Source organism: Triticum urartu, chromosome 6, assembly GCF_003073215.2.
Source record: "Triticum urartu cultivar G1812 chromosome 6, Tu2.1, whole genome shotgun sequence".
Lineage (NCBI taxonomy): Eukaryota > Viridiplantae > Streptophyta > Magnoliopsida > Poales > Poaceae > Triticum > Triticum urartu.
In genome coordinates, this window is record NC_053027.1 from 570,045,337 (window position 1) to 570,071,911 (window position 26,575).

At 45.8% G+C, this 26,575-nt stretch overlaps 4 protein-coding genes across 5 annotated transcripts; 2 read left to right on the top strand and 2 right to left on the bottom strand.

Annotated features, from left to right (window-relative positions):
* The first annotated feature begins 922 nt into the window (after positions 1 to 922).
* Positions 923 to 9,541, top strand: LOC125517075. The gene is made up of 4 exons (XM_048682284.1): positions 923 to 947; positions 7,513 to 9,155; positions 9,240 to 9,370; positions 9,529 to 9,541. The coding sequence occupies exons 1-4, from the start codon at positions 923 to 925 to the stop codon at positions 9,539 to 9,541; spliced, it is 1,812 nt and encodes a 603-aa protein (XP_048538241.1).
* Positions 9,542 to 9,640: 99 nt separating this feature from the next.
* Positions 9,641 to 11,551, top strand: LOC125513113. Its single transcript, XM_048678156.1, has 3 exons — positions 9,641 to 10,321; positions 10,404 to 10,484; positions 10,574 to 11,551. Exons 1-3 carry the CDS (start codon positions 9,659 to 9,661, stop codon positions 11,087 to 11,089), a joined length of 1,260 nt encoding a protein of 419 aa, XP_048534113.1. The 5' UTR covers positions 9,641 to 9,658; the 3' UTR covers positions 11,090 to 11,551.
* Positions 11,552 to 11,945: 394 nt separating this feature from the next.
* LOC125515567 (serine/threonine-protein phosphatase PP1-like) lies at positions 11,946 to 15,183 on the bottom strand. The gene is made up of 3 exons (XM_048681059.1): positions 14,877 to 15,183; positions 12,374 to 12,933; positions 11,946 to 12,285 (listed from the first exon to the last, which is right to left on the bottom strand). Exons 1-3 carry the CDS (start codon positions 15,055 to 15,057, stop codon positions 12,112 to 12,114), a joined length of 915 nt encoding a protein of 304 aa, XP_048537016.1. The 5' UTR covers positions 15,058 to 15,183; the 3' UTR covers positions 11,946 to 12,111.
* A 1,404-nt stretch (positions 15,184 to 16,587) lies between these two features.
* LOC125515568 lies at positions 16,588 to 23,027 on the bottom strand. 2 transcript variants are annotated; one of them, XM_048681060.1, is made up of 6 exons: positions 22,570 to 23,027; positions 18,853 to 21,651; positions 18,615 to 18,668; positions 17,931 to 18,273; positions 17,665 to 17,831; positions 16,588 to 17,052 (listed from the first exon to the last, which is right to left on the bottom strand). In XM_048681060.1, exons 1-4 carry the CDS (start codon positions 22,951 to 22,953, stop codon positions 18,013 to 18,015), a joined length of 3,498 nt encoding a protein of 1,165 aa, XP_048537017.1. In that variant the 5' UTR covers positions 22,954 to 23,027; the 3' UTR covers positions 16,588 to 17,052; positions 17,665 to 17,831; positions 17,931 to 18,012. The 2 variants fall into 2 exon arrangements, with proteins under 2 accessions (XP_048537017.1, XP_048537018.1); XM_048681061.1 differs by having other exon boundaries at positions 17,039 to 17,565.
* Between the last annotated feature and the right edge of the window lie 3,548 nt (positions 23,028 to 26,575).

Here is a 26,575-nt window from a genome sequence, read left to right on the forward strand (position 1 = left end):
GCTGGAAGGCGGGAGGCGCCTGCACCGCCTCCTCCCGTGGCGGGGCCTCCCACTCCGGTGACCGTGGCCATTCGCCTGGACGGATGACAGGTGGGGCCGGCCGCGCGTGCACATTGATGTTGGTAGGTGGGAGGTAGGTGGCCGCTTGCCACGCGGCCCCGGTGCGGACGAGTATCGCGTCCGTTTGCTGTCCGCCGTGACCCAAACTCGACATATGTTTGCGCTCGAAATAAGCCGGTCCGCATACAAAACGGATCAGATGGGTGCAGGCCATAGCGCGCTGGACCGTCTGATTTGTCCCTTTTACCATAAATGGACGGGGCCGGACGGAATGGGGTCGTGCGGTGGAGTTGGCCTAAGTGTGAAGTAGAGGATAGGGAAGGGACAACAACAGCCGGAAGCAGCAGTGGCTGATGTGAAGAGCAGTGTGAGTGTGTGATCTAGCTAGCTAGCAGCAGCATGCGGCTTGTGGATCGGAGGAAAGGCATGGAGCTTTTCTTTTCAGGAGGATAGTGTGATGAGTGAGTGGTGCCGTGCTAGCTACAGGTGTGAGTGAGTGAGTGAGTGGCACCAGAGAGCGCGACCCTGCAACCAATCAATTCCCTCCCCTGCCCTGCACTTCACTCTCAATCGTAGAGCAACTTTCGCTGCTTGGCCCTGTGCTGCGTAGAGTGTGTGTGCACATGATTTCTGTGTACATACGTGCGCTTCTTGTGCACTCAAAAGGCCACCCCTTCGCCTCGCTTTTGGCCTCGTCTCACACCGGCCCCGTGAGAAGCACCACCGCCCCTTTTATGAACAACTTTTTTCCTACTTACAATTGGCGCATGTACCATAGTGATACACAATTCTCTTTGGAGAAAATAAAGTAATAAGGGGGGGGGGGGGGGGGGGGGCTAGCCTCGCGCCGAGCTCGAGGACCATGGCCAAGACCCCGCTGGGCGACGGTAATACGAGCGTTGGGGGCGGCGTTGCGGCGAGATGCGGGGCAGCGTGTTGTGTGAGCGAAATGCAAGAGGGGTTCCCCCCTTGTCTGCGAGATGTGCGAGTGAAGGACAATGCAGATCCAACGGCGTACGTAAGGTGCAAGGTGCAGCTGGGGAGGCGACCGATCGCAGCCTACGATCGGTGGATCGACGCCAAGTACTGATCGGAGCTCAACACCATGTCACCAGGAACTGGCATTGACAATGGAATCTTTTTTTTGTTGGTGAACCATTGTTATATAAGTTTTGGAAGTGGATCATTTCTAGGTGAAGTTTAGAACATGGCCTCTCAATTCTCACTAGGGATAAAAAAACAAAGAAGTCAAAAAACAGAAACAAAATTTTCTATGTAATGCTCGATTGTTGAACTTCACTGGCCGGAAATAAGCCCAGTCCTCCCCAGCAAAAAAGAAAAAGAAAATGAGGTCAATCCTATTCCTCGTGTTATTGTGCTGAATAAATGGCATAAACCGCATGGAGGGCTGTTAACGGGCAGTCCCATTTTCGGTCGCAATTGGATTTCTTCCATCTATTTCCGTGCACCTTTGAGTTATCTTTTTTCTTCTTCTTTTTCTGTTGGTTTTCCCCGCTTTGTACTAGTTTTCTTTTTTTGGTTGATTTATATCTTTATTCGTTTTCCGATTCCTATTCGTTTAATTTTTTAAATTCATGATCATTTTTAAGTTGAATAATATTTTTAAAGTCATGATTATTTGAAAATTAGAAATATTTTTAAATTCATGAAAAAAATTTGACTATGTCTTATGATTTTCTAAACTATTTTTATATTAGACATACTATTTTTTTTTGAAAAATAAAAACTAAACAAGACCGACTGAAAACAGTCGGACCCAGACATGCACGAATCTACTTACACCCGGCATGGCGTTTCCTCAACTACTACAAGGTCTCAAAAAAACAATCAGGTTTTTGGTTTTAGCACCCAACGAACCCTTTTTTTCTAGACTCCAATCCCTGGCGACTGTTGGCCACGGGGGGTGGCAACCACGAACCCCCGAGATGGCAATTTATATGGCCGGGTGCAGCGTTTTTCAAAATAGCCATGGCAGTTTGTTTAAAATGTGGGGAGTTTTGGGTTCACCGAAAACATATTATGGATCCGTATCTGCGTTAAGCGGACGCCTCTAGTATGATATGAGAAGAGAGTGAGTTTCTCACATATATCCCACAACCAAGTGCCCAAAGATATTTTGGATGTCAACAACTGAACTATGGACCAAAATCCTATGAATAAATTGTAGTGATCAGACCTGCATACTACATTTTGCATGGACGAGGTGAAGGTAACTAGAAAGTGAGATCGAGTACGTGATCACGCATGCAAGGTATATATGCTGCTGCTAACTTTTGTGGTGTGGCGGCATGGGGACCGTCCAGGTGCTGCGAGTATACTTTTCGTGACATGCACTTTAACTGATCACGGCAGCACAGAAAGAACAAAAGGGAAAGAAAGACATCAAGATCCAGTGGACGCACGGTGCATGCAAGGTCGTCCGTCCGTCCATGGATGGATGGACGGACGGATGCATGCCGCATGCATCAGGCTCATTCGCATGGTCTCATCCCGTTATTATCCTCACGTGTTGGTTTTAAGCTTCCAAGCATGAACTAGCTGCAAGTAGTAGGAGCAGTACTACTTCTAGCTAGGAGTTGTAGTACAACGACTTTTAAACTCGATTGCCCTCGTCGGTCAGTCAGTCAGTCAAGTGTACGTACAAAACTAAGGTATCCATCGGCAGTACGTGCCTAATCAATTGCGTACGGATCATTATCGAATTGCGTGTGCTGACGCCCAACCATGTACATGTACTCCCTCCGTTCCAAATTACTTGTCGCGGATATGGATGTATTTAGATGTATTTTAGTTTTAGATGCATCTATTTCTGCGACGAATAATTTGGAACGAAGGGAATACGTATGTACCTATCTATATGGTAGTCGCTAGACGTATGTACGAGTTCGATCTCTCTCTTATCTTGAGAGTACAGACTACAGAGCTTTTCTTCTTTTATTCCGCAGAACTGAGAGTATAAAGTTCATCCAAACACACAAGATTATTACGTACTGTATTGTACACGAACGTACCATATGACCTAAAAAAATACACACACGCAAAAAAGAGGAAAGAAAACTGTGGCATGCATGCATAGTCTGTGGCTGTACTTAAGGTGCAAGTGAAGTGCACGTATGAACTCCTCCAAAGTATACTTTTGTAGCTTGCGGTACTAGTACTACTTCCTTTTTTTCGGTTTATAGGGCTTATCTTAAAATTTTAGTTTTTTTATTTTATAAGGCTCAATTTGGTTGTTCGTCATCACATGTTCAGACTTTAAGGTGCATTAAATCATTGCATGCAAGTATTAAAAGAAAACTGACTAATGCATACATGCATTGCAATTAATGCATTCGTAAACATAATTTTTTTGAGAAAACAAGAGCATTAGTTGGTTGCTTTTGCAAACTATAAAAAATATTTCACCACTCATCATCTATCTTGATTGGTGAGATTTTTGAATTGAGACTTATAAACCGAAAAGGAGGGAGTACAAGCGTACGTGCAACCTACCTAGCTAGCTACTTCTTCACTCCAGCTTAATATGACCTGCTGCTAATCGCTTCATTATCCATCCTCGTGGCAGTTAAGTATACTACTGTACTCCGTCGAGTAGTCAAATGTATCCACACATCGATCGTCGATCTCTTTCGAAGCAAAGTAACAATCTTTTTTTTTGGCTGACAGATAGAGATCTGGTGCTACTTAATTAGAGCGCGTGGCATGCGTGTGCTACTTAATTAGGGAGCAACATGGACGCACGCATGATCATACTGGAGTAGTATTATACTAGTGCTCCATCCATCGTAAGCTCAAAATCGCATGCATGCATAGGCTTCAACTTAACAGGGCACTCGAATTTGCCCACTGTTTTAGAATAATTGGCACAAACCTTTGGCCAACTACTACTCTGTTACTAGTATGTATATATTTTGCACGATGTGAAAACAATATGGTATCGTTAGATTCATCACATCAATTAGTTAATTATTATTTTCTCCGTAAATTTTTGTACCAAGACATTTTAGATCACTAGTATGTACTCCCTCCGTCCGTGTTTATTAGGCCTCTCAGCATCACAAGCACGTCCCTTTTTATAAGGCCTGGCTTTGAAAAGGTGCATGCATGCAATCATTTCATTGGTTGCATTGAAAGCCATTGTTGTTGGTATCATGACTGAGAAATTAATACACTTCATGCGTGTTTTTTCATTGGCTGCATGCATGTGAGAAGGTGCATTGGGAGTGTGATGAAAGAGTTAATGTGAGCAAATTACTATGTGTCTTGGTCTAAAAAAAATTGTCTTTGGGCCTAATAAATCTGGACGGAGAAAGTACGCAGTAATCACACATCCTCCCTTTCAAGAAAGAACTAGAGAAACAACACTGCACATTGGCGGTGGTGGTGGGGCCTATAGGTGGCAAAGGCTAGTTTCCGGGCAGTAGCGGTGGGGCCTATAGGTACGAGTGACATCTTTTTTTTGAAAAAAAAAACTTTTGATCTATTAATCTTTTATCATGACGGCACAACAAACATCAAAAATAACAAAAATTACATCCAAATTTATAGACCACCTAGCGACCATTAAAAGCATTGAAGCGAGCCGAAGACGTGTCGCCGTCATCGCCCCTCCCTCGCCGGAGCCGGGCAAAACTTGTTGTACTAGATAATCGAAAAGTCGTCGTGCTAAAGGCCCGTAGAACCAGCGCAACGGAACATCAACCGCCGCCGATGAAGAGTAGCATAGATCGGAAGAATCCAACGCGAAGAAACACAAGCGTAGACGAACTACACTGAGCCGATCCACCAAGGACATATCCGCTGGAGACACACCTCCACACTCCCACTGACGATGCTAGACATACCACCAGGACGAGGGTTAGGCGGGGAAAACATTATTTCATCTTCAGAAAACCCCTGCCCGTCTCGTCTTCCTAAATAGAACACAAACCCTAATAACAAAACTCAAAAGAGCACTCGAAACCAGAGTTGTCCCGCCAGCAAAGGTCAGAATTCATCGCGCTTTCATGGCGCTAAGGCCATCTAAGACGAGACAGACCGGCAGCGGTGTCGACGAAAGGTAGAAGAACCCCAAGTTTTTTTCGCCTCTTAGGTGAGGAGACGACTGCGTGGTGAGACAGATATATAAAGGATGGTCCCTTTTTGTTAGGCTAGGTACGAGTGACGTCATCATGCACGTCGCCGCCCCGGCCGGCCGGCCGGCCATCTCATCATCTCAACCCATGTGAGTGACGTCGCTCCGCCGGCGTCCGTCCTTCGGAGGGGTTGGGCATTTGGAGCGGTTCTCTACTCTCTAGCTTCATTTCTTAGCAGACACGAACACGAGGGAAGTGATTGATTGGGTTTGGGTGGGCACCTGCACCCCATATTCAGAGGGGAGAAAATGGAAGGGGCATGTGCAGACACGCTCAAGCCACCGAACCTAACTAAGGATCGGCCGACACGTGGCAGTCCCACTCAACATCAGCTGTAGCAAATTATCTTTCTGCAATAAGAAAAAAAATTACAAGTAATAACCTGTCTGAACCATAAAAAAGAACAAGAGAAACTGGTGTCAGCTGATTAGGTACGTCGGTGATTGGAGCCTGGAGGCCATTGCATTGCATTTCAGAATGCAGATCATTCGTTCGAGAAATCCATGTCTGTGTGTCTGTCGGCCAGCCAGCAAGGCCGACATCAGCCAACAGAAGAAGATTAGGTTAGCGATGATGGCTGGCCGGCAGATGTTTGCCAATGAAGGCCGCTCCATATCAACGCCCAAGCCTCCAACTATGGAGTCTCTCGAGACGTACATGGATCGTACTTCCTCTGTAAACTAATATAAAAGCGTTTAGATTACTATTTTAGTTATGAGGTAATATCACTAGCAGTCACAAAACTTGCGTTGGATGTGCATTTTAGTGCTAAAACTTGCAAAATACATCGTTGTAGTCGCATAACTTGCGTTTACGTGCACATACGGTCACAAATCCCGTCTGCCTTCATACGACGTGCTGGCGTGGCATACCTGGCCCGCTGGCAGCCTCTGATTCCGTCCGGTGCGGCGCGCGCGCGTCTTCTTTGCAGAAAACCCCTTAGCCCGTTTCGTAATTAGCTGAAAACCCCTCCAACGGGGGGAACAGGCAGGCCTGCTATTTTTGCCCAAAGGGTCCCCAAAAATGCTACCGTTCATTCCCACTCCTCCTCACCGCTTCGTCTCCCTCCTCTGTGTCGTTCCTCTGTCTCCGTCGATTTTTCCAACACGGTGGCGACACGGCGGCCGTCGTCGTAGGACATGGATGACCCGCGTCATCGGGTGCGAGGCGATCCAGCGCCGCCGTATGGTTAGTCCTACTGTCCTCTGTCGTTTCTGACTCTGCATCTGTTCGTTGTTATGTTCGCCGTCTCCGACGTAGTTAGGGTTCATGGGGTAGGGCGATCAAGTCTGATTGATGTACGTTGGCGCCGTGCGTAGCCCGTTCTGGACTTAGGCATTACGTTGCGGAATTGTGCTAGGGTTTAATTAGGGGTTATTGAGGAGGTCGCTTTATCCATAGAAATTGATGATCAGAGGAACGAGAGGCCTCCATGTAAATTGTTCTAGTGTTTAATTGGGGGAAATTATTTATTAGATATTTGACAATGTGTACTGCTGCTAGTTGAATCTTTCAAAAGTCTGAATGTGTGCAGTGTTATCTGAAGTCTGACAATGTGTAATCCTGCGTCTAGTTTAGTCGTCAGTTAAATTCAGCTAGGAATAAAACGGCTAGTGCATGAGCTTATTTGTAGGAGTAACCACGACGTGTGGTGTTAGAGTCCTAGTCGGACACAGATGGGCACTTGTAGTAGTTGTAGGATTAGAAGTCCAAACCGAGTAGGTTTGAGTGCTAGTCCAAGCTGCTATATATATACGCACGTATAATCCCTGTAACTTGTACCGATCAGAAGAAAAGCAATAAAAGAGCAAGGCACGTCAAGAGCCTTTGGCTATCAATCCATCGATCAGTTTTGTTCTGCCGACAGGTTTCGCCGAGACAGCCGATCGCTAGCTTCGCTAGTTGCAAGCTCGCCAGCTCTACGTACAGGAATCAATTAAGCTGCTTGCCTGCTAGCTAGCTTTGCACATCATACGTGTATTAGCTCCTGGGAGTTTTGGTCTAGCGATCAAAAGCCAACATTATTTGTGCACTGACCGAGAAACGAACTTGCTGCCGCTGTTTGACATTGCTGCAGTTAACTGAAGTTGGCATTTGCTGAATTTTTTCTCTGAACTTGTTGGGAGGACTGATGTACTTGTTAACTGAATTTTTTCTCTGAACTTGTTGGGAGGACTGATGTACTTGTTAACTGAATTTTTTCTCTGAACTTGTTGGGAGGACTGATGTACTTGTTAACTGAATCTGACATTTTAACATGATGTACTGATTTGTTATGAACTCTTTTACATTGCAGGAGATTTTGATGGTCTGTTCAGTGTTGAGATCCACTATAGTGGTTTCTTTTGTGGCAGTGACATAAACAGAACATACATGGACTATGAGGTTGATTGGTTTGACAATTGTCAGACTGACACTTGGTCCTTACTCTGGATTGATGACTTTCTTCTGCAGCTGGGCTATGATAGACAAGCTTCAAAGATTGATGTTTACTGGTGTGAACCAAGAAAGACAGTTAGTGATGGCCTGAAGCTCTTGACCTGTGATGCCGACATTGTTCTTATGATTTGTGCAACATTAGAGCACAAGAACCTGCTGCTGATAGTAGACCATGGTGATACCCTGCAGTCATTAAACAAAGATGATGTTCTGACAAATGGAGTGAAGGATCCACCTAAGGTTATTACTCCAAAGAGGCATGGAAAAGAAAATGTCAGTTATCCAGAGAAAGAGCAGAGTCCTAGAGAGAAAATGTCAAGGACAACAAGGAGATCTATGTCATTTGGAGAAGGATGTAGCTCAAGGAATGCTATGGAGGAGGAGAATATTGAGGATGTTAACAATAGTGAAGAAGAGGGAAATGATGAGGATGCAGGGTCAGAAACAGATGAGGAGTTCTATGAGAGTGACTATGAAGTTGCAGAAGGTGATGATGATTTGTTTGACGCAAATGTAGACAAAGATGTTGATGATCACAGAGAGAAGAACATATTGCCAGACTTTGAAGAAGAACTTCCAGAAGATGCTTTGGAGGACAGCCACTTAAATATGTCGAAAGAAGAGAAAGAGAAGCTGAAGCACAAATTCAGTACTTTCAACCCAACAACTGATCTGAATGCACCTGTGTTTAAGATTGGGTTGGTGTTTGCAGATATGAAGGAATTGAGGCATGCTCTCACTGCATACAGTGTAAGGAATAGGGTGAAAGTGAACAAGCTCCGAAATACTTCAGTATCACTAGAGGCTGTATGCAAGCCTGGTTGCACTTGGTACTTGAAGGCAGGTAAAGATAACAGGTCAAGTAGCATACAGATCAAGAAGTATGTTGACAATCACACTTGCACAAAAGCATGGGACCTGAGAGTTCTGACTGCTCCTTTTCTTACTAACAAGTTCAGAGAAGAATTCAGAGACAATGAAAAAATGCCTCTGAAGAAATTTTCAGATAAGGTGGAGACAGAATATAATTTGGTTCCACACAGGAGTAAGTTGGGAAGAGCTAGGAGAGCAGCAGTGAATCAAATAAGGGGAGTAGATGATGACCAATATAATACTTTGTGGGACTATGGTCAGGAGCTTAGAAGGAGCAATCCAGGAAGCCAGTTCTTCTTGTGCACTAAGGAAGTATTTGATGAGAAGACAAAGAAGGTACAAGACCACTTTTCCACATTGTACTGGTCATATGATGCATGCAAGAGGGGATTCCTTAAGGGATGTAGACCAATCATTTTCCTGGATGGTTGTCACATTAAAACGAGATACAAGGGAACATTACTAACAGCCGTTGGAATCGATCCCAATGATTGTATCTTTCCAGTAGCATTTGGGTTATGTGAAGTGGAGTCAACCCATAGCTGGGAGTGGTTCTTAGCATCCTTAAAGGATGACCTGAACATAATGAACACCTCACCATACACCATTATGAGTGACAAGCAGAAGGTTAGTACTAGATCATTCAATTTCTTCATTGCAACAACATAAGTGTGTGCTGTTTTGCAGAGATTAATGTGTTCTGTTTTGCAGGGATTAATAAATGCAGTGAAAAAGGTTTTCCCTCATTCAGAACATAGAAACTGTGTTAGGCACATTTATCAAAATTTTCATAAAGTACACAAGGGAGAGCAGCTCAAGAATGATCTATGGTCTATAGCAAGGTCCACTAATGAAGCTGCATACACCAGGAACATGGATCTAATGAAAGAACACAGCTTGGGTGCCTACACCTGGGTTGAGAAATTGGAGCCAAGAACATGGATCAAAGCATTCTTTAACCCGTTTTGCAAGTGTGACATATTACTAAACAATATGTCAGAAGTATTCAATAGGTTACTCTCTTGTTACTTTTCCTCTCTTGTTATTTTCTTGTCAACAAAAAATCAAATGCCAACTGTGTGCTTACATATTTGGTACTATTTTGCAGTTACAATTTGGATGCGAGGGAAATGCCAATTAAGTCAATGTTGGACCAGATAATGTGGAAGCTAACAAACATGATTGTTGGTAAGCAGAGAGAGGCAGAGAAATGGACAGGCAGATTATGTCCCAAGATACAGAAGAAATTGGACAAGTATGTGGAGTGGGCAAAGAACTGCAGGGTGCAAGAGTATGGGCAAGGTGTTTTCAAGGTTTTCTCTTTGAACAACACATACATTGTTGACCTGAACATGCTTTCTTGTGAATGCAAAAGGTGGGTACTATCTGGCATACCTTGCCATCATGCAATTGCATGTTTTAGGCATGAGAGAATTGAGCCAGAGAGCATGGTCCATTCATGCTACACTGTTGAGGAATATAAGAAGTGTTATGGATTTAATATGATGCCAATGAGGGACCCACAGCAATGGGAAAAAATGCATGGCATTGCTGTTCACCCACCCCTGTACACAAAAGTAATGGGCAGGCCTAAGAAGAACAGGAAAAAAGATCCAGAAGAGAAGAAAGACAAGACTGGGGTGAAAAAATTGAGCAAACATGGTGTGACCATGCATTGTTCTGTTTGTGGAGCTGCTGACCATAACAAGAAGGGCCACCACAATCATGTTAATCAAACAACAACTGAGGAAACAACAATTGAAGAAGAATATGACGACCCAAGCATAATTGCTGTACCATCCTTTGCTTATATATTTTCCCCTCTAATCTTCAAACTATACTTAAACATTGATACATTGGCTTCACCTGTTGCAGAACATCATGCCACACAGAGTCTACCCTCAGCTCGATCCAACACAAACCCCTGACTCAATGGTTTACAAGATGCAAGAAATGGTAATATATTCAGTGACAAAATTATGCAGATGTAATTACCATTTAAGTGCTTACATACCCACCTTTTTATATTGTACTTGTGTGAGCAGGAGAAGTTTACATATCCAGCACCTAGGGAATTTGCCCCCCTACCTGAGTCTAGCTTCATTGCCAATGCCAGAGACTCAATTCCTATGGTTAGAGTTACAACAGCCATGTCAAGAGGCAGGGTGAGAAAGACTGCTAATGAGAAAGTTGCAAGGCCAAGAAAAAAGCAGGCAAGGGAAGGCAATATTGCAATGGGAAGCAATGTTGCAACAACTGGAAGCAATGCTCAAACAAGTGGGGCCAATGCAAGAGGAGGTGGCAATGCAAGAGGACGTGGCAATGTAAGAGGAGGGGCCAATGCAAGAGGAGGGGCCAATGCAAGAGGAGCAAGAGCTGCTGATCCAGGTTTCTTCAACTTGCTATTTGGACCCGATGGATCCACAATACATGAACCGCCACTTGTCATGCAGGGTGAGGAGGAGGTCATTTTTAGCCAAAATGCACCAGGAGCTAGCCAGGATCCTTATCTCTATGATGAAGGTTGGCCTGATGATCTGCATGACTTTTTGTCTTTGTAGTTTACATTACATGCATCTTTAGGTGAAAGTCTGATGGAGTTCATGAATGAACTTGTTGGTTTGGTGATGGAGTTCATGAATGAACTTGTGGTCTCTAGTTCAGTACTTATTTAGAAGACGATGTGATAACAGTTATGTCACTTTTGGTTTGGTTCGTACGACTAAGAAACTACTTATGTTAGTGCCAAATATGTCATTTCAATTATGGTCTGTTCCTGTTCACTTAAGGTCAATTTGTCCGTGCTAGATCCTTGTTGCAAGTCTGCTATATTACAAATCTTGGCCAAAAGCTTAATAAAACAGCAGAAATGTTGTCCAACTTGGTCAAAAGAGTTGCTGCGATTTTTTGCCAAAACGGATTTATAAAACAGCAGATATCCTGTCCAATTTGGTCAAAATAGTTGCTGAGATTTTTGTCAAAAATGATTTATAAAACAGCAGAAATTTGGTCAAAATAATCAATTGACTGAACGGGCTAAGGGGTTTTCTGCAAAGAAGACGCGCGCGCGCCGCGCCGGACGGAATCAGAGGCTGCCAGCGGGCCAGGTATGCCACGCCAGCACGTCCTATGAAGGCAGACGGGATTTGTGACCGTATGTGCACGTAAATACAAGTTATGCGACCACAACGATGTATTTTGCAAGTTCTAGCACTAAAATGCACATCCGACGCAAGTTTTGTGACTGCTAGATATTAGTTTACATAGGGAGTACTTTATAAATTATGGCGACTCGGGGACGGATGGCAACTTTGTTGAGTGGCCTTTTCGGTCAAAATTGCCATATTGACAGTTATTATGCTGATGGGGCTGATACGACGGCTCTATTAGAGTATCTCTTAGATGACGTTTTGCTAGTGGACGTGAATGCTTCTATATAACTATATACACATATATAATGAATTACAAGCAAACGATTCGAAAGAACCATGGATCTGCGATGATAAATATTTACGTGCATGCAAATCTATGAGATCTCCATGATTCTAACCGAGCCTCTAATAACAATATAATAAAAACTCTGTTAGTCCGCCTGCGCTTTGGCTCTCAAGGGCTTGAGGATCTGGAAGGAGCAGAGCAGGCTGGCGTCGACGTTCATCAGCGCGCCGGCGTTGTTGAACTCCCCGCAGTAGTTGGGCGCGGAGAAGATGGTGACCAGCTGCCGGTCCGCGAAGAACTCGTACCCGTCCTCCACGACCTGCTCCTCCATCGCCATGCCACCAAGAACCGTCAATGGCAATGCACGGAGGATGGAGAGGAGAGGGAAGAGGTTTGTAACTAATTACCTGGTGGGCGCGGCAGATGAGGTCGAGGTCGTGCTTGTTGAGGAACTCGGCGACCTTGTCGGCGCCGAAGGTGAAGGAGACGCCGCGGTCGTTCTCGCCCCAGCCGGGGCTCTCGCGGTCGGGGTCGGACCAGAGGAGGTCGCAGAGGAGGCCCTGGTCGGGCACGTCGACGGGGCGCTGGATCTCGGCGATGCGGTCGAGGCTGTCGAGGTCCGGGGAGAGGCCGCCGTGCATGCAGAGGATCTTCTCGTCGATGAGGGCCGCGACGGGGAGGCAGTTGAAGCAGTCGGTGAAGAGCTTCCAGAGGCGGACGCTGAAGCGGCGCTTGCACTCGTCGTAGAAGCCGTAGATGCGGTTGATGGAGGCGCACTCGTGGTTGCCCCGCAGCAGGAAGAAGTTGTCCGGGAACTTGATCTTGTACGCCAGCAGCAGGCAGATGGTCTCGATGCTCTGCTTGCCCCGGTCCACGTAGTCGCCCAGGAACAGGTAGTTGGCCGTCGGCGGCAGCCCGCCGTAGTCGAACAGCCGGAGTAGGTCCGAGAACTGCCCGTGGATGTCGCCTGAAACATACACATGCACAAAACCCCGTCAGCATCCTTTTATTTCCATACCATGCAGTAGAGATGTATGTATATTCATTAAGAAGGAAATTGGTTGGGTAAGGTAGTTTTCATCAACTACGAGAATTCATCAATTTCAAGATGTCATGTCAGCCATCATCCAGTACAAACATCAGCCCGAGGGGAGCAGGAGACGCATGCGAGCATCGGGGACCAAGCCCGCCACAACCGACTACCAAGGAAGGTTTAAAATTTCAACCAAATTCTGATATTTCGTGTAAAAAGGACCTCAGATCTCAGTAATCAATAGCGCTGTGGTAGATCACTACCAACCTAATTATGCGGGTCTAAAGTTGGAGTACCGAAAGGCTCATATTTTATTATCGCCAATTTCACTATACTCCCCAATTTTGAAGCCCACTCATTCAATCGAGGTCGTCAAATTGGGACTGGATACACAATTTTGACCGGGTAACTCCCCTGGGCTTTCTGCCCGGATCTAGTGGGTCCCCTTAGTAAGTGCCTGCGTGGTGTGAGTCTGTTGGCTAGAAGGAAGCGTCACCTACCACACGTGCCCAACATGTAACTCCCTCGTGTACTTGGTATTCCCTCCGTCCAAAAATACTTACTATCTAGAATTATTTAGATACATCCATTTTTGTTCATTTTGATGATAAATATTTTTGGACGGAGGAAATACTCATTACAAGTTTCTTTCCAATTACACTCTTAAATAGACCCATCCAAACAGCACATTAAAAAACGCTCGGTTGGTTTCACCCGCACACCAAACGAACTAGTAGCATGTAAATAATTTCGACGAGTTAAACAAAAACAACTATCAAGTAAGAATAAAACCCGTGCAACTCTAGGAACATAAGTGGCGGGCGCAACAAAGCACGTATTGTCCTTCTAGTGTAAATTCATACTGAACAAAAGTATGCAGAAATTGTGAGCATGCCAAACTTCAAACTTGGGGCCAACAGATATCTGTACGAAACTCATCATCCTTGGAGTCCCTCTGTTCATTATTATAAGATGTTCAATATTTCAATATGGACTACGTATGTGAGTATATCTGATTCAAAAAAAAAGGTTACAACATGTTATAATAGTGAACGGAGGGAGTACCAAGGGCGCTACACACTCCTTTATCTATCTATGTGCGCTTAAATTCAAACTGTCCAAAATTAAACAAAAATTTCATGAATTATTATTCCGAAATGATTTTTGAATTTAGCGAAATTTCGACCGTTTGGAGGGTCGCCGAATTTTTTACCCAATCGGAATATTTTCCCTCGGCACGAGGTGGAGGCAATGGAAGGCCCCCCAGGTGACGACCTCATGAGTAAGAGACGACTAGACGAGCACAAATCAAAACGACCATGAAGATCCCACGGTGGTGAGAGCCCGGATAGATCAACCTACGGCCATATGATCCAGGAGATTAAATTTCTCTTAAGTGATAGGGTTTTTGTTCCTGTAAAAATTTCTCGTGATCAGAATAGGGTTGCAGTTTGCTTAGTGAACTTTGGAGGGTGTGGAGATAGCACAGCGTGTTGGCTGGGGCAAGCTCCTCCGCGTGCCAGTGTTTTAGTCGCTGAGGATTGTAACTCTGTTATCTTGGAATAAAAACCCTGTAACTTCCCGCAAAAAAAAAGAGCCCGGGTCTGGGCGAGGAGGCAGCCCTGATCCGCTCCATGACGACCAACTCCTCCACCGCAAGGAGGCGAGGCCACAGGGACCGGCCGGCGGCGCGGCACACGGCTGCAGGCCATGCACGCACGCACACCGCGAGCACCCAAAGATCCAGAACCCCACGTACGACGTCAATCAAAACTAACCGAATCCACCGATCGACAAGGAAAGCGACAATGCATGCATGGCACGGCGGCACGAGAGCTTGCTCCCTTGCGTCCGACTCCGGCGACGACGGGACTCACCGCAGACGTTGATGGGGGCCTCGAGCTCGAGGAGGTTGGGCTGGGAGAGGAAGATCCCCTTGGCGGTGACGCAGAGGTGCCGGATCTCCGCCTCGCTCAGCTGCACCTTCTTGCCGGGCGCCTTGCCCTTCTTCCCGTCCAGGAGCCGCCGGATCAGCTCGTCCACCGCGTGCCCGTCCATCGACGATCTCTCCTTGCCGCTCGCCGTGGAGGAGGTCGGGCTGCGAGAGGAGGAGAGGTGGAGAGCGTCCGTGCGCCCGTGTCCATGGCTTTGGTTCGTTATATGGCCCGGCGATGCTTGGCTCCCGAAGGCCCTGCCAAATAAGGGCCCTGGTACGAGTGGCAAATGGGGGTGAGCCTGTCACTAATCCTCGCGCCTAATATTATATGCACCGTGACCGTATCCTCTCTCTCCTATAAATAAACTCGCCCGCCCAAAGATGATCTCACTGGCTGTGTTAACATATATTGTTCGCCTCTTTTTATCAGTTTGGAATTTTGGATGAATTAACTGAAGCATTAATTGAAGCATGAGTTGGCTCGAGTATGAATTCAATAGGATATGTGTTTCGGTTCAACTCCCGCCTCCCCAGGAAAAGTTTAGGGTTCCCTGCCTCCCGCCAGTCCGTCTCGTCTCCGGTGGCCTTAGGGCCATGGCGGCGCAGTGGGTCTCGGGCCTTGCCGTTGGGAGGGCTTTGTTTTCAGTAGTTCCTTCGTGTTTTGTTAGGGTTTGTGTCCTGCTCAGAAAGACAAGACGGAAGCGGATCGCTAAAGATGGAATAAGATTCTCCCCGTCTAGTCTTCGTCCCGATGGTGTGTCTAGCATCGTCGATGGTCGTGCGGAGGTGTGTCTCCAGCGGATATGTCCTTCTGAATGTGCCTTCTACTTCAACGCCAGAAACGCCTGCATTCTCGACCGGTCGAACCGGTCAATCTTCTTACATGCCGCAAGGAAGTACCTCCTCTGTAAACAAATATAAGACGACATTTCAAGTAACTACTTTATAGAGGGAGTATATTTTTCCTTCCATGACATGCACTACTTTAACTGACAGCAACGAACGAAAGAGTAGTCGCAACCCGCACGGCGCATGCTCGATGGATATGCCACGTCACGTGTTTGTTGCTTCTTTCTTTCTTTCTTTCTTGGCACCCCATTATAATTCACCTATAACTCCAAAGTCTGTCGGACGAAAATGAACTCATGTTACATTGTAAAACCGAACTTTTTTTGGGAGTGGAAAACAACACATATTCTCCATTTAGAAATGAGGTCTCTGTCACACACTATAGTTACTATACACAAAATTATCAAGAAAACAGTCCTGCACCCAACGTATGCGAACCTGCAAACCGAATGTTGACGCGTCTTTCTTTGATGATGGCTGCGGCTCGACTGCACAAGTCCTCAGAGATGATCGGGGTGAAGCCATGGCGGGCTCTGACATGCTTAGTTCATCACATGCTTGAAGTTGCGACAGCGGAAGCGGTAGCCCTTCTGAATGGCCTGAGGTTTATTGAATCTCTGTGTTGCAAGCGAGCGATTGCGGAATCGGACTCACTTCAGCTCGTTGATTCTTGACAGAAATTTGGAGCCCCTGTGATTCCATATTGACTGACGGAGTTCTTTCTCATTGCTCAACGTTTCAATTCGGTGTCATTTGAACACTGCAGAGGGATGCCAATCATGTGGTGCATAACATTGCTAGGCTTATTTTAGATAGTTTTTTTTATTACAGAGTAAATTTACATCATTTCGATTGTCTTATCAAAAACAAATACAAGGAGATGATTGCAGATAATTCGTTGGAGAAAACCCAGTTCAGCCAGCCAAGAAAAGGATCATGAGGTAGCAGAGCACAGCCGTTTGTCTAGTACAAAAAAACCGGTGCCTCGATCGGCGACCCAATGAGAAAATCGGTTAAATTACACAACCGTGCAACACCGTCGTCCTGATTCCCCCGTTCACGTGAAAACCGTTGTTGGGCAAGTGAAAGAAAGGAAAGCAGAGCAGAGCGGGCATGTGATGGTCTCCACCGTGCCCACCTAGCCACTTTCTGCCTTTACACCCCATGTGTTTCGACACTCTTGCGTGCGGTGCGGCGCGGCGCAGATCTCCGGACTAGAAGGAGCGGCGGCGACCTGGAGCTTCCACGTTTTTATCTCCATGGAAAGGCTGCAAGCAATGCAAAGTGTCCAGGGTTACTTTTCAAAGCAATCCGTCTGGATTTGTCTCAACCATGGATGCATGAAACTAACCGTGTACTCCCTCCGTCCGGAATTACTTGTCACATAAATGGATAAAATGGATGTATTTAGAACTAAAATACGTCTATATACATCCATTTCTTTGACAAGCATTTCCGGAGGGAGGGAGTATGTAACTATGTATGGCACACATGGGAGAAAGAAAGGATTCATGGGCGTCATATGAAGTTGGAGGGGGGGGAATAGTTTGTTTCAAGACCACATTATTCTGTGCAACACATCATCAAGTGGACAGACCGGGCGCCTTTTCTCGCTTTGCAAACACAAGGGCAATAAGTAATTCACGAAACACGAGTTTCGGTGCCAGGGTTGTAACAGGCCGTGGCGGGATTTGGCTCATCTGTAGCCTGTAGGGTGGATCTAAGCAAAACTTATCCTACTAACGATCGGTTAAACATTACCAAACGGTGTCCTGATTTGCCTGCATCAGTAATGCACGTTTCTCTTAACTAGTGACCGATGATAACCCATCGCAATGGCACACAGGAGTAGAAATGCAGAGATGCAGTCGTATGTGTACCTGTATCTCTGGCTGTGCAGTATTCTTGTAGTAGCTACATCAACAGCTTGGCGGCATAAATAAATCCCAGGAGCAGAAGCAGAACACCTCTGACAGGAACCATGCTACGCCAACCACATACACAGGCAAGCAACCCGGAATCCGATGCCTTGAGTGCGGGACACATACTGAAGAACGAGAAACAGATAAAGTTATACGTGTCTCCTGAAAAGAGAGCGGTATCGAGTAATGAAGAGAGTGCAAAACTACTGTTACTATAAGGTTACCTGCTGGCTGCTGCATGCACGTCCTGAAAGTGAGTAGAGTTACGCCTGAACCACTCATCAAAACCTTAGATCCCCAAAAGCATCACGGCACGTTGGCTTCTTTCTCGGCGACGTGCCCGGCTGACACGATCTGCAAAGCTGTGCCTCCGACGAGCCATGCTGTCAGCTCTGGTTGCTGCTCGAGGTGTTTGAGGGGGGATGTGCTTCCATCCCTTGTCTCGGCACCGTATACGAATGGAAGCCGCAGGGTAAGAAAGCTCTCGGGTGGAAGGAGAACTCGGCATCCAAGACTGAACGATCCTTGTTGATCACGGTCAGATACATTTGATGGCAGACATGACCTCTGATGCCCAAAAGGAAAAACAAGGAATCCATTAGTAATAAATATGATAATGCACGAGGTATATTACTACAATTTACTAATTTATTTGCTTAACATTAAAGTATTGAGAAGATAACATAGGTATTGTTGATTGTGCCCAAAAGGAGAAACAAGGAATCCATTTAGTAATAAATATGATAATGCGCTACAATTTACTGCTCCCTCTGTACACTAATCTAAGACGTCTTTGCAGTTCAAATTGAACTGCAAAAACGTCTTATATTGGTGTACAGAGATAGTAATTTATTTGCTTAACATTGAAGTGTTGAGAAGATAACATAGGTACTGTTGATTGTACTCACCTCAAACTGTACAACTGGGCAGCTAGCCAACAGGACAGGGAAATCAGGTGTCACCTGCACCAGAAAGCAACATCAGTGGAATGACATAAAGATCAGTATATAGATACTGCAATGTTCAGCAGGGAGTGCTTAAAGATCAGTATTAGAAATAAAAATTTTACATCTATCAATACCTATGTTCCCAATGTAAATCATATAAATGCTGATAAAAGAACTGTAGCTTGAAAAATAAACTTACGATAAAAATCCGTTGAAGTTGTGACACAGCACCAGCAGCCTTTACATCTTGATGCCCCTTCCCGTCTGAGCTCTTGCAATGTGGGCAGTGCATATATATCGGCAGATTTCTGTTCAACAGTGAATATGCTTCTCCACCATCATCGGCTGTAACGTATTGAAGAGAATGCTCTCCCTTTCTGACATTACGTGGATCTGAAGGAATGTGAGCAGGCCGCAACGTCTCCCCATCAACGCCAGGCTGAAGCAATTGCTGCCTGCTATTTCTCCCTGATGATTCCATTGGCCTATTGGCTTTCCGCCCATTGTTTCCATTTACTGTAGTTGCTGCCGACTTAGATGCATTTGGGGGCAACTTTTGTGAACTATGCTTACTTTCTGATTCATTGTTTTGATAGGATCTTTCATAATCAATTTCCTTAAGATACTTCTCTGACAGTAAGAAACGGTGACCGTACGAGCACTCATGCTCAAATCCCACATATACTACAAACTGTTGTACGGTTTGAGCAGCTTCTTTAGTCTCATTTCCAACAGTAACTGGCACTATGTTGCTCCCGATCTGTAGAAAGGGCTTCCCATCAGCAGTTTCACTGCTCATATTTTTGGTCATCTTCTCAGATTCATTTTCAGCTACAGGTCCTTGACTGAGAGCTGCATTGATTCGGCCATTAGTCTGTTCTGCTACGCTCACTTGCCGTTCATCTTTTCGGCTAGCAGGTTTTGGTGGTCTCTTCAGCTGGAGAGCAGGAAACTCAGAATCTTTAGTTGTGCTGCCAGCAACAACTTCAGCGAAAGGCTTTTTCATAGTAAAATTTGGATGACCTTTACCAAAACTGATAGCTGAGTTGTTCGTTGATTGCACTTCAGGTTGTTTTCTGGGATTTTCAAGCTTCGCAGATCTAATTTCTGGTGCGACTTGGTTTGTAATGGACTTTACTTCTCTAGAAACAGCAGGTGGAATCTGGGGGTTCACATTAGATGTCATGGAGGAAGATTTAGTGGCAGCATGGGTGCCATTTTTTCCTTGTCCTTTGCCAAGAGATATTGTCCACTTCAAAAGATACTTGTCCTTTGAGCAAAATCCAGCTTGGAGCAACCCTTTCGTTGGCTTGTAATATCTTGCTCCTCCAAGGCGCACCAAACGCCAAGAGGATGCCGGAAATGAACTAGCATCAACCCCCCTCGGTAGCACAAGGGTGGGTAGTAGATCTTCACAATTGGAGAAGCAGTTAAATGATACATTGGCTGTCTCAAAGTCAAAAGGATCATCTCTAAGGCGACGTGACCGTCCACAGGCACATGCATGGAGGAAGACGTAACCACTAGAATGCTGTTCGACAGCATCTGATGAAGATAATTTACCATGACGCTGGTGCTTGCATGGCCTGCCAGTAAGGCTGACAGCATCGCATTGCTGCCTTCCAGCTTCCCAGATTGTCTTGCATACATCTTCTAGCTTCTTGGAGAATACCTTGACAGCCGGTCCTTTGACTGTTGAGTGAAAGGATCTCAATGCTTTCTGTAGCTGCACTTCATGCACGCTAGTTGGGTAAAAGTCAGGCAAATCTTTCAAGTACACCTCCTTAGCAACTGGAAGCACCTTTTGGCACCATGATGAGGAAAATTTCATGTTAAGCCCCTTGTTGCTTTCCAAGCAAGATAAAGCAGTTTCAATAGCACTAGATTGTTCATTCTTCAAACCAGAACTTGTATGAGTAGATGATCCCCTCATACTTTCGGAATTATCGATCCCATCTTTTGCACTAATCAGTCCAGATAGAATAGATGTACTAATGGAGAACCATTTATCAAAACTAGGGAGATCAGGAACACTAACTGGCTTCCCAGATGATGCGGACGCAGCTGCTGCAGCTGCTGCCGCAGCCACCATACCGACACCAGCAACAGAGCCAGCAGACGCATTGCCTGAATACCCGCCTTTCCCTCTCAGTCCATCGGACTGCCGAAATATAAAATCCTTGATCAACTGAACATCTTCGTGGTTTGCAGATTGGCAGTTATTTTCTAATGAAGCGACATCCAACGATGACTTGGAGCTGAAAGAATCTTCAAACAGTCCTGCGATGATATCCAGTGGCTCCCGTTTCTTATTAATTGAGCGGTCCAACAGGGCAACAACTCTGGATGCATCAAGTGAGAACAAAGGAATATGGCTCATGTTACCAGCACCCCTTGGACCATTATGCCCTGACGACTCCAGACCGGTAAGTGTCCGGCACCTCTTCAGCAACAACCGGATCTGACCTTCCAGAGACAAATGCAGCTTCTTTGTGAAACTACCCTCAGTTTTGCTGGCAGGTCGGGCGAGCATTACCACTGAGCCAGAACCTTTTGAAGTGCCAGAAGCCTGATTTGATGAAGATGTCTCCCCCATATCATCCAAACTTGTTGCAGCACTTGGACCATCAATGATATCATCCTCAAAGACAAAGAGGACAACAGGGATGCATTGGCCTGGCAACACAGAAGCATGGGAACCGGTTCCTGACATCAACGAGATGGCTGAGGGCTGGCGGCCTGAATGGCCTCCACGGCGTGCCGGAGGGGAGATTGATGAAGCCCTGCGGGTAGGCCGAGTCGGGGTGCCAGAAGGGGTAGCTTTGGATGGTGTCCCTGGTGTGCCAGAAGGGGCAGCTTTGGATGGTGTTCCCGGTGCTACTAGTGATCTCACAAATGGTGCAAAAGCATGCTTCGAAGATTGCAGCAGCCTAAAACTCTTCAAGATCTGCGTGTCGAACCGGAAGCCTTCTTGGAGAAATATTATTACATGGCATACCTAGAATTTTTCCCAAAAAATATAAAAGCACACATCAGAATCAACCTTCAAATAAGTGAATCTTAAACTTCAATTAGCCACCTCTGTTTCCAAAGCTATTTATCATTACATTGGTGAATGAAACAAACAGAATAATAATAAGGGAAAAATCTTACTCCCTCTGTAAACTAATATAAGAGCGTTTAGACCACCAAAGTAGTGATCTAAACGCTCTTATATTAGTTTATGGAGGGAGTAGATGCTATTGTAAAACTGTTGGAAGCGTAGCTCTAAGATGCCAGCTCTACATGGACAAAGTAAACCAAAGCAGCCCGCTAGATATTATTATCAAAGTTCTGCCATCTCTGGATCGCAGGAATTCGCACGTGCTTAGCATACATTTGCGAACGTACTAGTTCCCCCATACTCAAGTGAAGATGTTGCAGTGTGACACCAGGGAAATATCACTAACCCTTCCACCTTAGCACCAAATTTCCAAAACAAGGTAAAATTTGTAAGTCAACACTCACTTCATGTTCAAGTTACATTTTGCAAATGAGGATGAGAAAACAGTGCTATTTGCAACTAATCACTGGAACTTGTAACAGTCAGCATTAGAATTGTAACACCCAGTCTAAAAGGCTATGCACTCAACCAATGGTCAAATGTCAAAGCAAGCATAAGAAATATTATGTACAGTCTGAACTTCGAATACAGCGTATCAAAATTATGCCCCCAGATTCTTCTCAAGTTTCGCTCTTTTGCATCAGTAGCTAGCAAGCACGATAGTTTCATCGCAACACTGGGAGAGAGTCTTATATGACCAAGACGGCATAGCGTCAGGCAAGCACAAAATCTGAGGGCTTCAGAGTTAAGAGTAGCAGCATCTGGCGAGCTTAATCCATCCATGGCTGAATCACAGTGAGGGGCAGCACTCACCGAGAACATGAAGAGCATCTCCGGGAGGTCGCCGGTGCTCCCGCCGCCCGCCTCCCGCGGCGGGGGCGGGGGAGGGGAGGCGAGGTGGAGGAAGACCATCCTCTTGTCCCCGTCGCGGTGGTACCTGACGCCCCCGGCGAGGGCCCTGGCCGAGCCGCCGGGGGAGAAGACGGGGGCGTCGAGGATCCGGTCCGCGAGGCGCGCGGCGGCGCTCCCCGCGCCGCCCACGAAGCCGACGACGACCACGCCGCCGTCGTGCGGCGGCGAGGCGGCCGCGGCCGGCGAGGGGGCGGAGGCGGGGGGAGGCGCGCGGGAGAGGACCCGCACGGCGGAGGAGGGGGACGCCTGAGGCGGCGACGGCGACGGCGGCGGCCGCGGCTCCATCGCCGGCGGGCGACGGTCGCGGCGCGCGAGGAAGGAAGCCAAGTAGTTCCCGGGGAGTCGTTTGCTTTGGTGTTTGGTCGCTCTTTGGGTTTGCGACTTGACATAAATAAAAACTTTTATTACGCTGAAATAACTAAGTCTATAATATGTGAACAAATAAATAGCAACTAAATCTACTGTATGTGTTAAGCCAAAATGTAGGCATGAATGTGTCTTGCAAGTTGTTCTTTCTCCGGATTTGATGTTCTAGGGTTATGGCGACTCCAATGCAGATCGCTAAAACGAATACACCAAACATTTTTACGTAACAAAAGACAAATGTAATTAGTCTATTCTACTCTTCTCCGATCGGGGGCACGTCCATGTTTCAAGTCCTACTCTTCGCTGGACGTGGGCACGTCCGTGTCCACGCCCTACTCTCCACCGGAGTCCGCCGCCTGGCTGTGGATGTCACGGTGAAAGTGAAGTCGACAATCGACGTTGATGCGTGACTTGACATAAAAACATTTATTACTTCAGCCAATACAATAGATCTATGTGAGTTAAATACTAAGTGAACGCCAATTAGTTTGGATCGGATGGGAGTAATAAAATCTATGCTAAGCCCAAACTGAGGCATGAATATATCTTTGCAAGTTATATTTTCTTTGGATCTGATGTTCTAGGATAGCCTGATAGTGTTGCAGTGGGATCAGAGACGAGATGGATGTTCATGAAGCACAAAGCCACAAAGCAAAATTGGACAATGCGTCGATCGACTATGCTTGGTGTAAGCTCAATGTTGGACCGTGAGGTAGCGCCGGCGTGGCATCCACCATGTCTAGGAGGTGTAGAGTAAGAGAATGAAAGAGAGAGGTGAAGTGAAATTTCTCCTAACAATTCCTTTTGGTAGGATTGTACTCCCTCTGTCCGAAAACACTTGTCGGAGAAATGGATAAAGATGGATGTATCAAGAACTAAAATACGTCTAGATACATCCATTTCTTCTACAAATATTTTCGGACGGAGGGAGTATTTTTCTTGGCTTCGAGATGACATTACTATAAGCAACACGGATTTTTTAGAGCTAATTTAACTAGCATTTAGTTTCTATATTATTTAAGAAGAAAAATCATTTCCGCTCCTTCAGTCGTTGGGCTATAGCTCCCAAGCCCGTCATCATTTCCACCTCTCTTCTATCTATAGTGCAATGGTGGCCCAGTTTGCGTTGCACATGGGCCTTGTCCCGGATAGGATGTTGCATCCCAATCATATGCCCGGTTTAAAGGACACTTCATCACCAAACGGAGTTTCATTATCCTACATCATGTGGTTTTCGGTGATGAATAAAGTTCTTTTCATCCCTAAAAAAAAACCAAACGGAGTTTCATATCACTAGGTACTGTGGCGAATTTGCTAGCGGCAATGGGGAAGGGCCCACCAAAATTTCTGCAGTTAATCAAGCATGCTTAGGGAATTATAAAGCTAGATGTTGAGTTTCCATTCGGATACTGGGGCATGAGCTAGTAGAGCTATGTTGTAGGACTGCAATGTAATTTTTGTGGGGGCATCCTGTTCATATAAAGCATATACTCAGGATGCCGCTTTGATGGAGGCATGTGCCCTTCTTGACGGATTGCGTCTTATAGATGAGATGGGGATTCACTCGGTGGCTGTTGCATGTGATTCGCTGGAAATTGTGCATGCCATGTTGGATCCCTCGGAATACCAAGCTTTCAGGAGCCGTGATTACTAATGATTGTCAAAAGTTGATGACTTTTTTCAGCAAGGCCGCCGTCATTGTACCCGAAAAAGTAATGTCACAGCGCATTGGTTGGCCCTAGCTAGTTACTGGTGGAACTTCCGGAGGGGTGGCGTGATCATCCTCCTGATTCCTTAATCTCTTCTCTTGTAATGGACATGACTATTATTTAATAAACGTCACCCAAGTTCAAAAAAAAGTTTCATATCACCATATGAGAGTACGATTTCAAAATAGGGAGGCAAATCATTGGGGCTTAATTTGACTTTGACGATTAAGCCATGTTTGGCAATGTGGTGATTTATAATTTGCTTCTCCAACTTCTTCTGTCTATTTCTCCACGTGGGCTCGATTATGCAGTTGCATTATGCTATACTTATTTTATAGTTTGTTGTAAAAAAGCCACGAAAATGACTTAAATAAAGATAATTGGTAGCAGGTCGACAAAAGATGATTATCGTAAACATATGAGTTATCTTAAGTGAACAATCAATAAATGGAGGAGGCACCGTGGCATGTGTTGCCTTGTACTCCTTCTGATCCACTAGATGACTGATGACATATGATTCATCAATAATTTTCTCTAAATTCGACTTAGAACAAACCTAGAACTGTAAATATTTTAGAGCGAAGAGAGTATCTATGCAACTGTCTCCAATATAAAAGAACCTTCACGAATGGCGCATGGAAAAGTCCTACACAAATTGAAGTCTTAGTGAACTTCCATGAGACAAGGCCCGGGGAAGAATTATGATAGAATGCGTAATGCCTATGGCGCATGCGGCAAGTCATAGGTTTCACGCATGCATGGGGCATAGAAAAACCCCAATGTGGAGCTGAAACACAGGGGCGGAGCTTCGTTGGGGCCGAACCGGGCCATGGCCTGCCTAGGATTTTCATGATTTTTGTATACCTTTACACTCGACCCAGTTCCCTCAAGAAAAAAAATACACTCGGCCCACCACATCGCACTACGAATCGAGTCAAGCCTCCAAGGTCTCGCAGGAGCGCATACAACATGAGCGTTTCTCCAATCCTCTGAACTGGTGGTGGTGTATTGCGAGTCTGTTTTGCTTTGGGTGATTGTAACACCCTCGATGCGACTATATCTCCCACGTGTCGAGGCACGACTTAGAGGCATAATCGCATTGAAGGCATATGTCGCAAGTGAGGTAATCTTCACACAACCCATGTAATATAATAAGGGAAAGAGATTACATAGTTGGCTTACACTCGCCACTTCACACAATTACATGAATAAACATTACATCAACCAAATATACTCATGGTCCGACTACGGAACCAAAATAAAGAAGAACCCCAAATGCGACAAAGGTCCCCGATCGACCCCAACTGGGCCCCACTACTGATCAACTAGAACGAAACAACATAAAGGACAAGATCTTCAACGAGCTCCTCCTGAGCTTGGTTGCGTCATCTGCACGGTCTCAACGGCACCTGCAAACTGGTTTTGGAAGTATCTGTGAGCCACAGGGACTCAGCAATCTCGCACCCTCGCGATCAAGACTATTTAAGCTTATGGGTAAGGTAAAAGGTATGAGGTGGAGCTGCAGCAAGCGACTAGCATATATGGTGGCTAACACACGCAAATGAGAGCGAGAAGAGAAGGCAAAGCACGGTCGATAAAAGTATGATCAAGAAGTGATCCTGGACTACCTACGGCAAGCATAACTCCAACAACCGTGTTCACTTCCCGGACTCCGCCGGAAAGAGACCATCACGGTTACACACGCTGTTGATTCATTTTAATTAAGGTCAAGTTCAGGTTTTCTACAACCGGACGTTAACAAATTCCCATCTGCCCATAACCGCGGGCACGGCTTTCGAAAGTTCGAATCCCTGCAGGGGTGTCCCAACTTA